Source organism: Myotis daubentonii, chromosome 3 (genome assembly GCF_963259705.1).
Source record: "Myotis daubentonii chromosome 3, mMyoDau2.1, whole genome shotgun sequence".
NCBI classification, from domain to species: domain Eukaryota; kingdom Metazoa; phylum Chordata; class Mammalia; order Chiroptera; family Vespertilionidae; genus Myotis; species Myotis daubentonii.
The window spans coordinates 14,563,102-14,580,182 of record NC_081842.1 but is presented as its reverse complement, the minus strand read 5'-3'; the positions used below and the strand labels follow the sequence as shown (position 1 = coordinate 14,580,182).

General features: G+C 34.9%; 1 protein-coding gene across 1 annotated transcript in view; it reads left to right on the top strand.

Moving 5' to 3' along the window:
• Positions 1-10,000, top strand: part of NCAM2 (neural cell adhesion molecule 2) — a 421,570-nt gene extending 411,570 nt beyond the window's left edge. Inside the window, exons 17-18 of the mRNA XM_059686798.1 lie at positions 737-856; positions 4,390-10,000. Of these exons, the coding sequence (XP_059542781.1) occupies positions 737-856; positions 4,390-4,498 (229 nt within the window). The 3' untranslated portion in view covers positions 4,499-10,000. The remainder of the gene's footprint in view (positions 1-736; positions 857-4,389) is intronic.
• Positions 10,001-17,081: the final 7,081 nt, after the last annotated feature.

Here is a 17,081-nt window from a genome sequence, read left to right as displayed (position 1 = left end):
AGAAAATGCCATGTAAGAGTAATTAAGACATTTTAATACTTATTTCTGCTTTGTGGTCTTTAGATAAATTGTATCAAATCTCAAATTATAACAGTAATTCATTCTTTTTTATTATTGAGTCCTTTATGTTGGTTTTTCTATGCATACATCTAGGCATATGTCGTCTCATACATTATGGTCTAGGCTTAGGGATATAGAAAAATTCATTATGCATGGCTATATCATTTTTTATCTCCATGCCTATTTCAGTATTCCTAGGTAATTTGTCTGTAACCATTTCCGATGGATACACTGTCTAGATATTTTTCACTTCAAGAGATGCTAAATTAGAAAGCTTACATTTTCAATTCAAATAAAATAGATTCAATTTGCAATCAAAATGCCACCTGCTTAATTGTTGGACACAGAACCTAGCAAAGAACAAACAGAAATTAGGCTCTATTTCACATTTGAATTGGATATTAATGTGTGTTTTATAGTGGGATCAATTCTCCATTCAGTATCTTTTGCTTTCTTCATAAGAACATGCTGTGCTTTTACAATGTCTTATTAACTAAATATGTATCACCAAACTTAGTTTTAGTTTCCTTTTTACATGTTGAGGAAATCATATATTACATAATTATACATATTTACATAAGATATACACAAATATATCCCATGATGCGTCATTTTTTACAATATGTGGGTAAGATTTATTTTCTTCTTCTTCTTCTTCTTTTTTTTTTTTTTGTAGGAAAGATGGATCAAAAGAGCCAATAGTGGAGATGAGAACAGAGGATGAAAGAATTACTAATCATGAAGATGGAAGCCCAGTAAATGAGCCAAATGAAACCACACCACTAACAGAACCTGAGTATGTAGATTGAAATGCTTAATGATTTTTGGATAAGTATTTGTAAATTTATAACACAGTATTATTTTTTAGTGAATATTTAAAAGTGTGAAAAATTGTTGTTTTTCTATGAAACTTCATGTGAATGTCCTCTTCACAAATTTCATATGAAATAGTTGTATCAATGTCAGGGGAAATGTACTATTGATTCATATGCTTATATTTTTATATAAGAATGTCAAAAAAGGCATATTTTTTGCACTAACCTCACTCTCTAAGAAAGGTATGCTTTGAAAATGTGATTGATTTTACTGAAATAAATACGTGTCTGGAAATTAGTCATTGTTTTGAATGTAAATATGATAGTTTATAATAGCAATAAATAGTGTGACATATACAGAAGACTCTTTTAAAAAGAATATTTGTAAAGAGCAGGAAAAAAATACTGTTAGCCTCTCATGTTAATATTTACATAGTAAATGGTGCTTGGTCTCTATTCAAGATTATGTTATTTACTTCTTTTTACATCCATCATAAATCCACTAAACCCATATCAGGTATTTTAACTGAACCTTTAAAGATTATGAACATGAGTCTAGGTTCATGTACATAAAAATTAAAATGATTCAAACCAAAGGCAGTATTAAGATGTAACAAGAGTAACATTTTATAACAAAACCATGACTGTCATACTATTCTTGAAATACTGCTCACCAAAATGACTCTTAAATTTCATTGTTTTGCAAAACAAAAATTCCTTTTTCTTTACCAGGTAACATTCCCTTGCAGAAAAACTTGATTTAGGCTTCTTATCCTAAATCAAATTCTGAGTGTTGTCAGAGCTGATGGAAACATTTTGTTTCAGAAATCCCCTCTATCTGCTCTCAAAGGATTGTAATGAGTAACATATAAGCAAATACAATGAATTATTCAGTATTTAAATTTTTCATATGAATAATCAGGATGTTTTTAGTGATTGTATTTAGAAGTATTACATTCTGATTTGAAGGTAACTTTAGTAGAAGCAGTGGGCACAAAGTGAATTCGATTGTCTCTTCTTCAGAAATTATAAATCTTTTCAATGAAGCAAAATATTTCCCCAAAAATAAATTCCTGTGTATTCATTATCACAATATGATATGGATGGGTATGAAAATGAGTTAAGAAAATACCCTTGCATATGACAGACATATATTTTAAAATAATCTAGTAAACAGAAACAAAAACAAAAAGATGATTTAATAACTACTCTCGGACTCAATCATAGAAAAAATACTCAACAAAAAAATACATATCAAGAGTAATCTTTTTAAAAATTACCATAAATATAAGTAGTAGATCTTTATATATGCAAAAATACACCATTCAAGAATTAGTTGAAAACTCCGGTTAATTACAAACTCAATAACATAGTTCTTTGAACTAGAGATATATTAAGCCTATCCTAACTTCCATGGCAGCTCTAAATTTCTCTGTTTTGATGCTAACGTAACCCCTTGTTTTTACGATATTTTATTGTCAATGTTTTCAGTACTTGGGGATGGGAGAAAAGAACTGTGACTGCATTGTTTATAATGTACCTGGTACAAAGTAGATGCTACTTCATTTCCAGAAACAGATCTTACTAGATTTTGCCTATGAATTATTTTTGACTGATTAGTTTTCACATGGTAGCTTTTATCTTTAGAATAAAATGCATTATCTATTCATTCCAAAATATAAAATAAATTGCAAATAAATCCCAGAGGAACTATTATAGTAGCTTTCACTCTCCCGTAAATCAGTGAATTTAAAGTCATAATAGTGAATTGGAAATCTATTTCTAACTTAATTCTTTAAATGTAGAAAAAATATTTTGGAAAGAAAAATTACTCCCAAAGCTATATACACAAAATGTAATAGTAAACCACTGAATTTAAGAGAAACATGCAAATTAACTGTCCCTCCACTGTCCAGGCACCCCAGCAGGGACCCCACCCTGAAGGGCTGTGGCCAGCCTGCAAACAACCATCAGCCCCTCGCCCAGGCTGGCCAGGCTCCCCAGCAGGACCCCCACCCTGAAGGGGGTGTGGCCAGTCTGAAAACAGCCTTCAGCCTCTCACCCAGGCTGGCAAGGCACCCCAGCGGGACCCCCACCCTGATCTGAGACACCGTTCAGGGCAAAACAGCCAGCCCCCACCCATGCACCAGGCCTCTATCCTATATAATAAAAGGGTAATATGCAAACTGACTCTAACAGCAGAACTACTGGGAATGACTGGTCACTATGACACACACACTGGCCACCAGGGGGCAGACGCTAAATGCAAGAGCTGCCCCCTGGTGGTCAGTGTGCCCCACAGGGGGAGATCTGCTCAGCCACAAGCCAGGCTGCCAGCTGCCAGCACAGCGGTGGTGGCGGGAACCTCTCCCACCTCATCAGCAGCTCTAAGGATGTCTGACTGCAGCTTAGGCCTACTCCCCGCTGGCAAGTGGACATCCCCCAAGTGCTTTCAGGCTGCCAGAGGGATGTCTGACTGCCAGCTTAGGCCTGATCCTCTGGGGAGCGGGTTTAAGCCAGTAGGTGGACATCCCCTGAGGGGTCCCAGACTGCGAGAGGGCTCAGGCTGGGCTGAGGGGATCCCCCCATGTGCACAAATTTTGTGCACCAGGCCTCTAATATAGATAGATAGATAGATAGATAGATAGGTATAGATTAGATATAGATATAGATATAGATATAGATATAGATATATAGATATATAGATATATAGATATATAGATATATATTTAATTACTGGTTACATTCAATATTATTTTGTATTAGTTTCAGATGTACAGTATAGTGGTTGGAAAATTATGTACTTTATGTAGTACTAAATCATTCTGTGTGAACTTTAACACTGAGAAAATTGATAAATATGTTAATGTTATAAAAAAGTTTGTTATTGCTTCATAGGTAACAATTTAAAACAACTCTGCAAAAAGTTTATAAATGATACACCAATAAAAATAAAATAATAATAGTGAATAGAGATCAAGTAAAGAAAACAGTAAATATAAAAAAGTAAGAAAGCCCTGAAACATATCTATTTGCATTAAGTTACGAAGAATATTTCCTATTCATCAAGCTTCTGAAATTAATGTAACAGAATATGGCTGCAACTATTGATTGTTTTTACTAGAAAAACTTTTAAGTCCTAGTAAATCATCTAGTACACATATGAAAATGTTTTGACTTTTTTACATTCCAAAACACTTAATTATATTTTAATATTATCAACTCATTATCAAATTTAAGCCACCCTATAATGAATGATTTGGCGCATATAAATTTACAAATGTATTATTTCCTTTATCATTGTTCATCACACCACATTTTTACTGCGGACAATGTTGCTTCATTCTCTTTTAGATTATATTTGGTCAATTTAATAATACTTTAACAAGATCTCATTATTTTATTCTAGTAATTGTAACATATTTCCTTCTACAAAACAGCAACTTAAATGTTAAGGCATCCTACTTAAAGTGCCTCAGCACATGGAGTTTATTTTTTCTACATTTTCTTCCAGAAAACTGCCTTTAAAAGAAGAGAATGGGAAAGAAGTCCTAAATCCAGAAACTATAGAAATTAAGGTTTCTAATGACATCCAATCAAAAGAAGACGACAGCAAAGCATAACAGCGAGCTTGCAGAGGCGGGAACAATGCTACAAAGAGCATTTGGATTGCAGTGACCCTATGACCAAAACTATTCCACTGACCTTAATTTCTTGGGAAACTTCTAGCTTGGAATAGCTTGTACACATATACATATAATCAAATACTCCTGCCCATGGTCCATTTCCTTTGTTGTTGTTGTTGTTGTTGTTATTGTTGTTGTTTATTTTGTTTAGAAATTCTATATAGAGACCTGACTGGCACCAACTCTTGGGTATCAATTTGACTCTATGATTGAAGAAATGCAATTTATTAGATGGCTAACGTGCTCTACTAGTACTTCTTCAGAACTGTATCTCATACCACAACCTCTCCAAAAAATAGGAGTTTAAACAAAACAAACAAAAAACTGTGTGAGCTAGTTGTAAAAGAGAACCCTGCATGTTTTCAATCCTATATTGGGCAAATAGATTATTAAAGTGGATTTCAGTTGAAGATGATAACACTTAATAAAGGCTACACTTTTTAGGAGAATTTCGGGGAACCCGGGCTTGAGTAAGCCAGCTATCTTTAGCAGATATTAGAAATGGAGAGAGACTTTGGAAAACTGTTTTTAAGTTACAGTTATAGACTGATGTGCCAGATCAAAATTGTTACCCACTTGAATGAATATTAGTTGTATGTAAAATTAGAGTAGGAAGATTCCGTAAATCTCTTTCTATATGCCATACTCACTCACAGTGGATTACACACACACACACACACACACACACACACACACACACACACACACACACACACACAAATGTATTGCAAGTGAAAATAATATTGACTTCTGCCCTCAGCTTCAAGTAATAAAGTAAATTGAAATGGGAATAATATCAATGTTGTCTTGATATATTTATAAAGATGTGATTATCTTTTACTTTTAAATAAATTTAACAGAAAACAGGTCTTTAGCATTTCAATACTTTAAACCATATCTACAGATACATTTCCCCCATTGTTTTAGATAATCTTTGTTTAAAAATTCATTTTTAAGGGTTATAGGTCAATCATAAATGTAATTGGCTAATGGAAGTTAAAATCCTTAGTTTGGTTGAATTAGGAGAAGTTAACATTTAAACATGCCATGAAAGTGTCAGTGCTAAACAATTGAATTACTACCATCTTTTTATTCTGGATGTTGTAGCTAGATGTCATTTTAAGATTTTGATAAACAACTTTGGTTGAAGAAATCCCTAAACTATACAACACAAACTTTCTAGTATTTCTCAGTCAGGCCTATATCTGAATAAAAAACTTATCAACTTCCAAGCTATGCAAGCTCCCAGAGGTAAAAGACTGAAACATAAATTTCAGTTATATGTAAGGTAAGAGGGAAAAAAGTATTTATAACTAGAGGCCCGATGCACGAAATTCGTGCAAGAGTAGGCCTTCCTTCCCCCGGCTTCCGAATCCAGCTTCCCTCTGGCACCAGGGACCCGGGCTTCCCTCTCAGCCCCGGCTTCATCCAGAAGGTCGTCCAGAAGGATGTCTGGTCCAATTAGCATATGATGCTTTTGTTATTGTAGATTATAAATATACATACCATTGGGAGCAGGCTTTAGGTTATTTCTTACCCTAGAGAGCCAAAGTTTTCTTTGGGCTCCATCACATTCATAACATTTAGTATTCCAGGGGGATTATGGCTCCAATATTGACTGGTTGGGGGACGCATGCCATCCTTTATTGTTGATAAGACATTGGGAGGAAAGTTCTAACATGGCAGAGTGACCTGCTTTAGGGTGCCTCAGTTGAAATAAACTGATGGATATTAAATGTAATGTGAATGCCACTTATGGACACTTTTATATACAAAGTGCTGAAAACTATCAGCCAGGGAGAGACAGCAACCAATTTTCCAAAATGTTGGTTATCAGCAAGACAGGATCTGCCCACCTGCACGTTCAGGTACTAAATCACCAGTGTCACCGCCCTAATGTACAGGTTATGATGCAGGAATCTCTCCTTGCTGTCCTTTCTGGCATATTCTGAAGAAAAAGAAGACTTCCGTGCCTACCTAAGAATTTTAGTAGGAATTATCCAACTGGTCTTTTTGCTGGATTTGTTGCTGTTTAAATTATGCTTCCGCTTATCATCCTTTCGCTTTATTTTACTGTTTGTTCACCCTTTTGTATCGATGTGCTAAAACCAGCCAACATACTTGTGCAAGGTAAATGGGCTTAGTAAAATGTCAAGGAAGCAATAACCATGAATGCTAATTCTTCCTGGATAGGGCTACCCGATTTTAAGCTAATGATGGTGAAAGAATTAGGAAAACTTAGAAAGCATCTTAGCATGTTTACTACTGTTATATCCGTGCTATACTTCAAGACCAGAGAAATCATAATAAAAAACAAATATTGTTGTGGGCTTTTTTTTTTTTTTTCAGTTTGAAAGTTCGGTTTCTCTCTTTTCTTTGGACTTTCCTTGTAAAGCAACTTACCTAAATGTTACTTTTATATATATTTGCTGTTGAGTTTCTTGCCACTAATGTGGAGTAAGGATCGGAGTTTAAGAGGTCATTGGGAACTAATCATAGACTTTGTTTCAAGTGCACTGGTTCAATGTTCTGAGTGGTCCTTATCTCTTGTCCTTGAAATGTATGCCCTGCAGGAGCAAGGCGATACTGTGATAAACTTTTTTTTGTTAACATTTTTATGTAATGCTCCAAATTACTCTATTTGTAAAAGTTTCCATCTAAGAGATGGATTTTAGTAAATTGTAAAGTATGAACAGAGTTGAAATCATGTTTCCTGTTTTTCATTCTTATTCTAGACTAAACATATCCATGTAACTGAAAAAAATGTTATTTTTACTACTGGAGACTACTCTTAAGTGTTAGAATCAAATGTCAAAAGAGTTGACTGATTATGTTAAATAATCAGGACCTGTGGTACTTTAAACAAAGAAGCAAAGGTATCACTAAAAAGATATTGGTATTTCTAGACAGGTTATGTGCAATTAGGCAATGACAATCTATATTCAACAACATATGAGGAAACAATAATGTCAGCATTTTAGCACATATATTGTTTTTAAAACTGGCACAAAGTAATGTGTTAATGTATTTTACAATAATTTGCAGAGAAAGTTAATTAAGAATTGTAATTTCTAAAGATTTATTTGTTATTTTTATGCATCAACAGATTGCCATTCTATTGATACTAATGTCTAACATTAATGTAATACTGTTCAAGTTTTCCTTTATTTTTAATACTAATACTTATAGAAGCATTTTCAAAGACTATTTCATCCAGGAAAGTTTACATGAATCTTAGTCTTTGAATTAAACATTTATATAAATAGAAGGAATTTATTAATCAATTATTTATTTGAGTGCCAATAATTAATTATAATTTTATAATCATTCCTTTATTTTATGCTTATTTTAAATAATTAAAATGTTTTTGTGCCTTTAAATTAGCATGACAGTCTGCTTTTTAAAAGAAAAAACACAACTGCAATTTTTATTGACATATTTTGCTCCTATCAGTGAAAATTGAATGATACTATTTTAATTACATTCAGTGAATAAGTGCAGTTCAAACTGCTTTACCCTAAATACAAAATCTAAATATAACAAATTATACTGTACTATTTCCACTTATTTCAAAAAGTTCTTTCAATGCACAAAAAATATACTTCATTTGTCCTGCATTGTTAAACGATAATATATTATAGATATTGTTGAAATTGAGTATTACCAGTTGTAAAACAAAGCAACAGATGACTTTTTAAAATAGGGCACATTATTATGGTGTCACTTGGTTCAACATTATTCCTGTTATATATTGATTTGGGAGCACAAATCATTCTTTATTGTTGATAAGATAATCACTGGTGAAAATATCTAAACTGAAGTGGTAAAAAGAATAATCTCCATTCTTAATTTTAAAAATATTAGAATAACATATTGCAATTATTTATTAAAATTGCAATGTTCTTTTTCATGGAGAATAATCTAAACGCTCAATTTCAATTCCTTATAAAGATATTTTTTATAAGCATATCCAGAGTGCTTATTCAACAAAATTATGAGTAGGGGAAGATTTTTTTAATGAGATGTTTGCATTATTTATCTTTAGAGATAAAAGATTTGCATCCTATTAACCCTTTGAAGCATTATTACAATTTCTCTCACATTGAAATTGCATATGGATGTATTAGCATAGGCTAAAATTCAACTGTGGAAGGTCACAGAAACGAAATACTTAAATCCTAAAAAAATATTTCAAGAAAGTATTCAACCCTTGGGCTTAATAATATTCTGAGATGAAATAAATATTTGTGTAAATGAGAAAGTTATAAAAGGGCCTATATATAATAGTTGCTGAGCAAATATAATTTCCTTCCAGGTCCCTTCTCTTCTTTTTTTAAAAATTTCATTTACCCATGTAAGTGCAGCTATTTTACAGCATTATACAGGAATATTAATTAATTATTCCCCCCATACTTTTATATTCTATATAATAGTTAATATTTATTTGATAACATTTAATATTCTTAGAAAAATAGTTCATTATTCACTATACAATTTTATCAATGGCTTGAAAACATTAGTTGGTACCTTCTTTTTAACTTTTAAAAATAATTTTTAGGACTTAGGACACATGATGTTTATAAGTATTAACATAAAATCTTCCCATATACATTTAATATTTCCAATTTTTTTTTTTTACGAAATGAAAATATCTTTTGGCATCTGGTTTTAGCTCCCCTTAGAAAAGAATTAGCAAAACACTGACTGTTGGAGCATTTTAAATCACAACCAGGCATAGAAAAATAGAGGAACAAAGAACCCCAGAGAGTGCAGACTGAATTCCTACCTTATGAGGAGGTCAGGACTTAGAGTGAGAAGAGCGTGAGCAGGGACTAGGAACATTGCTTAGAACAATGAAAGCCAACACTCCTGATGCAAAGGAGAAAACGAAGTGAAATCCAAAGGAGAAAGTTAACATTAGAACCTATGATTCCATTTTGCAAATAGGATTTTTTTTAGCAAACAACATGCATTATATAAAATAAATGGTAATGTTGAGAACAAACATATTTGTTTCAATTCTTAAAGGAATGTTCATGGTTTTGCATTTGCCTCTAACCTCTGTTAGGAATACGTGAACTTCTTAGAAATAAAAGTTTCAAACTTTTTGTTTATGGTATGTGAATTCTATGCTGTGTTCAGTATGCATTAAAACATAGTGTTATTTTCTTTACCTTATATATTCCATTCAAATTCTATATTCTTACGTTAGTTAGCTACCACAAAGTTTTCTTATTGTTTCAATATAATATGTCCCTCTGAAATGCTGTATATATATGTCTAAACTGTAAAAATTATAATGCAAATGTTGAAGTTTTGTATTTATGAGAGACATTGAAAGTATGGCTTACAGTAAGTATATCAAAATTGTCACTTCACCATTTGTATATTAATAGTAAATATAATTTTACTTTAATAAAGTGTTGCATTTTATGTTTATTTTGAATAATATCTTTGTGATGAGTGAGCTTATGACTTGATAAATAATTTTAAACATTTCCGAACATATCTCTATATATTCAAAAGAAGAGAGCGCTTTCTGGCATCCTGCCTCGCCTCCAGTCACCATCCTTTGGCTTCTACCCTGTGCTCGAGTGAGAGTTTAATGAGTAAACAGTTGGTAAGAGCAGCAGTTCTCAAAATGTGGTCCCAGAGCGGCAGTTCAGACACTTCCGGGGAACTTGTTAAAAATGTTCATTTCTGGACTACAGCACAGACCTACTAAATCAAAAGAATCTGTGAAGGGCTCAGGAGTATGTGTTTTAACAAGCCTTTTCGGTAACTCTAGGGCACACAGAAGTTTGAGATCCAATGGGTCGAACACACATGGTGAGTGGCAACTTTAGATTAGCATCTTCTAGTACATGATGTCATTTTATTTCTCCTTATTATATAGAATACCATCTTGTAGAACTTAATGAGTTATAAATGAAGGGAAGCTAATCATTCCTCACCTGCTTTTTACTAGTTGGTGTCACTTCTTTTTCGCCAGTGTAAAGTTTAACTTATTCGTAAAATGAAAAAAACAAACAAAACAAATAATAACAATAGTGAATGCCAAATTTTCACAAGGGGGGCAACTTTCAATACACGCCTTCCAAATTCCTTAAAGTAAATACACAATGGGGATCGAACCCACAACCCAGGTATGTGCCCTGACCGAGAATCGAACCCGAGACCTCTTAGTTCATAGGTCGATGCTCAACCGTTGAGCCATACTTAAGAGACAGACAATAAGTAAAGTCCAATGATTTCATAATCCATTGAAATACTTATTAGTAAGCTAAATTCGAGGTCTCAAAAAAGTTGAAAGCATTGTTTTCCGTTTTTTTATTTCCTTTTCTTCTTTCTCAGCTTTTACTGGAAAACAAATTAAACCAACATTTAGTAGCTTAAAATATCAACAATATGTATTTTTTCTACTATTGACAATTATTTTACTTCATATGGTGTAGGTGAGCTCATTCACGTGGCTACTGGCTTTGAAGGGACCTTACAAATGGAAGCCCCAATGTGCAATTTTTAATAAGGTTCTGTTTGCATCTCACTTGCAATGTCCAAGTGATCAAATACTGCCGGGGTCCAACCCCAGCAGGTCCAGGGGTCCCCAAAGGCGTAGACGGAGTCGGCGAAGAAGGAATGACATGGAGACAGCATTCAGTTGATCAGCAGCCTAGCCAGGATCTCCAGCCAAGTTCTGGTCTCGATCTCCAGAGAGGTTCTGCTTAGGATCTCCAGCCAGGTTCTGTGTCCATGTTCTCTTGCTAGGTTCTCCAGGTTCTCCAGCCAGGTTCTGTAGCCATGTTCCCTCGCTAGGTTCTCCAGCCAGGTTCTGTCCAGGTTCTCCAGCCAGGTTCAGTCACCAGGTTCTAGTCAGGTTCTCTTGGCAATTTCTGTAGTCAGGTTCAGTCCAGGATCTTTTGCCATGTTCTCTCCAGCGAAGTCCTTCTGTCTCTAGAGAACGTTCTGTGTAGGTTCTGTGCCTAGGTTCTGTCTCTCTTGGTCCTGTCTTCTAAGTCCTGTCTCCTAAGTTCTGTGTCCTATTGTCTTGTTGAATCTGTATTTATACCAGTTGATTCCAATCCTATCAATCTCATTTCCAAAGGTTAGGGCGTTTCTTATCTCCATTCCAGGGAGTAAAGATTATGTAGCTTAAGCATGATTGTTCATAGTTAAAGTGATTAATTACCCGCCTGGCACTTAGTTAAGAGGTTTTATTCCCTCCCAAACTTCAGGGGAAAATCCCTACCTAGGGAAACAACCTTTCTCAGAGACCTTGGTTAAAACACATAGTGCCAAGAAGGTGAGCAAACATATTAAGAACAGTATGCCATATATGCCAGGTCCCTTGAAACAGCAAGGATGGACTGGCTCCCGGCAAAATACAGTCACGTGAATAAACACATAGCCAATGTGCCTGCAGAGGGCCTGGAAGGAAAAGGATGATTTATTGAGCACAACCAATGTTTTAGTACAGCACCCTCCTTCTTCCCTTTCCTAATGTTTCACATCCCTTTTCACATGCAAAATCCACCCACCCCAAGGGGACACCAAGATTTCCAAAATCTTGTGTTACCAGGATCAACCTTAAATTTCAGAATATATTCAACAAAATAAATTTCAGAAGCCAATAACTCTCCTCTGGTGTTATACCTTGGGTGTAGCTCCTCAGTGCAAATGCATGGGCATTAAAAAGATGTTCTAACTGCCCCAAGAAACTGTTACAGACAATTGAGAGACAGGGGCAGGACAATAGCAATAGAGACTGCTATTCAAAAAAGAAAAGAAAAGACAAGAAAAGAAAAGGAAAGAAAAGAAAAGAAGAAAAGAAAAGAAAGAAGAAAGGAAGGGAAGGAAGGAAGTGAAGAAAGAAAGGGAAGGAAGGGAGGGAGGGAGGGAGGAAGAACAGGGGCATTAGACAATTACTTTTTTGTAAAAATTATAAAATTCAGACAAATAAAAGTTACTAGGCCAGCCGTGGGCAAACTACGGCCCGCAGGCCGGATCCTGCCCATTTGAAATGAATAAAACTAAAAAAAAAAAAGACCGTACCCTTTTATGTAATGATGTTTACTTTGAATTTATATTAGTTCACACAAACACTCCATCCATGCTTTTGTTCCTGCCCTCCGGTCCAGTTTAAGAACCCATTGTGGCCCTCGAGTCAAAAAGTTTGCCCACTCCTGTACTAGGCCCATCTGCCTCCAGAGTCTAGGATTTTCCTTGAGGAGGATCTCATTCTATTCCCTGGGAGAGATGACTAAATCTATTGCTCTCAGTGGCTCTCTGAAATAGTCTTCCTTTACTGTAGGAGATGGTGTGTGACTGTAGCTGAGTACATTTCTTGTCCTTCTTCCTGGCCAGATATAGTGCCTAGAAATCTATTTTCATTGAAATGAAATCCTATTAAGTTCAAGCTGTTACAAATCTTTAAAAACCAGTGTTGTGAGTTTTTTAATGTATCAGATTATAATAGCTATATTAGACAAAATCCACACTCAAATCTCAGGATACTTCCCTCTCTGTGTTGGGTTGCAAAATGTGGTGCTATTTAATAATGCCTCCAAGAGTCTTTTTTTTAAAAAAAAATATTTTTTAATTGATTTCAGAGGAAGGGAGAAGGAGAGAGGGATAGAAACATCAATGATGAGAATCATTGATCGGCTGCCTCCTCCTGCATGCCCCACACTGGGATTGAGCCAGAAACCTGGGCATGTGCCATGACCTCCAGGTTCATAGGTCGATGCTCACCACTGAGCCACGCAGGCCAGGCTCTAAGCGTCTTAAAAGCCCATTCTTTTCATTAAGAGGGTCTACAAGGTACTTCCTTAAAGGTCTGTCACCTAAACAAAGGACAACTTGATTTGATTTTGATCTTGTCTCTGTTTTACTGGCAATACCCTAATTTAATATATATCCTTATACCATTTATTACTTTGAGAAACTTTTGACAGCTGGAAAGTATGGTAATGAGAAAACGAGTCTTGGGTGGAAAATAATTCTCTAAATTCTGCTTGAAATTGAGCATATGTCTTGTTAGCACATCTCTCTCTTGCAACACTTTATCTTACCTGAGGGAGGAAAAAAAAAGACAATTACCACTTTAAATTTGCTGCCTGGAACTCTTCTTAGTCAGATTCAGGAACTCATTTCTTACCTTTTTTTTTGTTTGTTTCCTAATTTGTCAGAGGCAACAATTTTCCTAAGTGTTCTGCCAGTACAAAGCATGGTTTGTCTCCAGTTTCTGCAAGCAATTCCTTCTCTAGTCTAGGGATCCCCATAATCTTCTCCTTACCTACCCTCATGCCTCCATCTCCTGATGGCAGAGCTTGTAGGGTTTTGTTACAATAACAGCCCACATGCATTGTCAGTTCCTGTTTCACTGATCTGTATCATTGTATTACTTCCCTATTGTTGCTGTGAGCAAGTATAATAAAATGCCTTTAAAAAACAAAACAAAATATTGATCTTTTTGCAGTTCTAGAGGGCACACTCTGATAGGGGCTTCATTGGTCCAAAATTAAGCTGTCCATGGACTGTGTTAGTTTGAAGGCTTCTAGAATGTATGTCAGTTCAGGCTGCTATAGCAAGTTACTGTATAGATGGGTGGCTCAAACAACAAGCATTTATTTCTCACAGTTCTGGAGGCTCCAGGTCTGAGATTAGGTGCCAGTATTGTTTGGGCTCTTGGTGGGAGCCCTCTACCTGGTTACGTCCTCACACGGCCTTTTCTAGGTGTGTGTAAGAGAAAGAGAGAGCACTAGAGAGACAGAGACGCACAGATGGAGAATCTTGTTTATTACCCTCTTTTGATAAGGGTGTTAACTCCATGAGGGCCCGCTCTCATGACCTAATCTAACCCTAATTACCTCCCAAAGGCCCCCTCTCTAAATACCTTCACATTGGGGATTAGAGTTTCAAATATTAAATGGGAGGGAACTGCAAGCATTCAGTTCATAGTCCAAATGCTGTGCACATTCCTTGACACATACCCTTTTCCATCTGAAAAGCCAGCCGTTGCATTGCTTGGCTCTCTGTTTGATCAACGTAGCTCCTTCTCTGATTCACACTGCTTGCTTCCCTATTTCTCTTTAAGAAGCTTTGAGATAAATGTTAGGTCTACCTGGATTATTCAAAATAATCTCTCCTTCTCATGGTTCTTAATTTACCCTCCCCCCACCCCAGGTTAGGCAATTTATATGCAGGTTTAGGCATTAGGACCTGTACATCCATGACTCTGCCCACCAGTCTATGTAACAAACTATTGCAAAACATAGTGCCACACTTGATCGTATTATGATTGTGTTCGTGACTTTGTTCAATCTGATGTGCGTGTGTGTTGTGTTGTGTTTTTCCTCTATGGATGCAGTAAGGCCATTACTAGTATATAGCTCATGCAGCTGAAAGCTAAAAGAAGCTATACTGTGGAAATGGCCTCTCACCCTTTAGGTCTGTCTCCACACAGCCTCACAGCATTCTATAGTCGCATATCAAGATCTTCAGAGTATGTGGATGGCATTTACAAGGGAGTTTTTCAGGAGCACAGCTCTTAAAGTGCCATCACTTATCAGGCCTCTGCTGGCACCGCTCTTGTCACTGTGACAACAGCTTCCAGGCTTTGTGGTCACCGGGACACTGACAGAGGGCGCCAACAATAGGTTATCACAACAACATGACAAAACATATCCCGCCCATGCCCAGAAGCGGCTCAAACATTCAAATTACAATAGATAGACAGATGTTCTACACTTAGGAAATCGTGGAATAGAATAAAATAAATAATGGAGCTTAAGTAGATACTAGCTACCTTATTGGTGATTCCCATAATTTGTATAACTAAAATTCTGATAAGCAGAAATATGAAATGATGTTTCTTGTTTTATATGTCAAGGAAGTGATAGAACCAAGATCTAAATTCAAGTCAATTAGCTTCTACTTAGATTTTTTTTTAATATTAAGTATCACATATCAAGAGACTATATATTAAAAATGTTTTTAAGATGTATCTTAGAATAGAACTGGCTTAGTAACCCAAAGATCTTCAGTTGTATTCTCCATATAGCCTGTAGATTTGGCCATAAAGCAGTATCCTTAGAATATTTTCAAAAATATACATAATTATGACATATTTAAGTGTATGATATAATACATATAGTCTAAAACATAAGAAAAATTATAGAACATATTTTAAAGTATTGTTATTAAAACTCAGAAAAAATATAAATGAATAAAATTAAATTTATTTAGATAATCACCTACTTTTGTTTTCACTCCGGTGAGGCAAGTAACCTTCAAAGTCTAAAACTTTAGCCTAGAATGTATGAAAACTAATCACTTTTAAAAAGAAAATCAGTAATTAAAAAAAAAGGGAGAGAGAAAATTGGCCACTTTTTTACAATCTCTGTTTTCTTCTATTGATAAGAGGTTATTCTAGGTCACTGATTGAAATGCACATATCTATAATAATCCTTGTTTCTTGGTGATTTCAAATTAACTACTATATTATTTATGAAGATCTTAAAATATTCTCTATCTTATATTATTAATATTATTAATAATATTTTTTTCAGTTGCACATCAATAGGTGAATAAAAAAATGATGCTTAAAGACCACACTTTATATGGCTTGAAATTTTAAATTTACTGAGACTTGTTTTATAACCCAGAATATCATCTATCTTGACAAATGTTGCATCTGAACTTGTAAAGTGTTTGTTGCCACAGTTTTGTGGAGTGTTCTATGAATGTCAATTATGTCAATTTGGTTGATAATGCTATTTAAGTGTTCTATACTAGTATTCCTACTGATTTTCTGTCTCCTGGTTCTATCAATTATTCAGAGGCTGGTGTTAAAATCTGCAGCTACAGTTCTTAATTTGTCTATTCCTCCTTACAGTGCTGTCAGTTTTTGCTGCTTTTGTTTAGAAGCTCATTATTAGATATAGAAATGTTTAGGATTGTTATGTCTTCCTGATGAATTGGTTCCTTTATCACTTGGAAAAGATCCTATTATCCCCTGTAAAATTCTATGAACTGAAATCGACTTTTGCTGATATTAAGACAGCCATTATTTTAGCTATCGATAAAAAGAATGAACTACTAGGAATAGTGCTGCAATAAACATGGAGTGTAGCTATCTTTTCAGTATCCTGCTTTCATTTCCTTTGGATAAATACCCAGAAGTGGAATTGATAGATCATATGGTAGTTCTATTTTTAAATTTTAGAGCAACCTCCACATTGGTTTCCATAGTGTCCACACCAGTTCATATTCTCACCAACAGTGCACAAAGGTTCCTTTTTCTCCACATGTTTGTCAACACTTATAATCTCTTGTCTTCTTGATGATAGCCATTCTCACTTGTATGAGGCAATGCCTCAATATGGTTTTGATTTGCATTTCCCTGATGATTAGTGTTATTGAGCATCTTTTCATATGTCTGTTGGCCACTTGTATATCTTCTTTGGAGAAATGTTTGTTCAAGTCTTTTGCCCATTTTTAAATCAGATTGTTTTATATT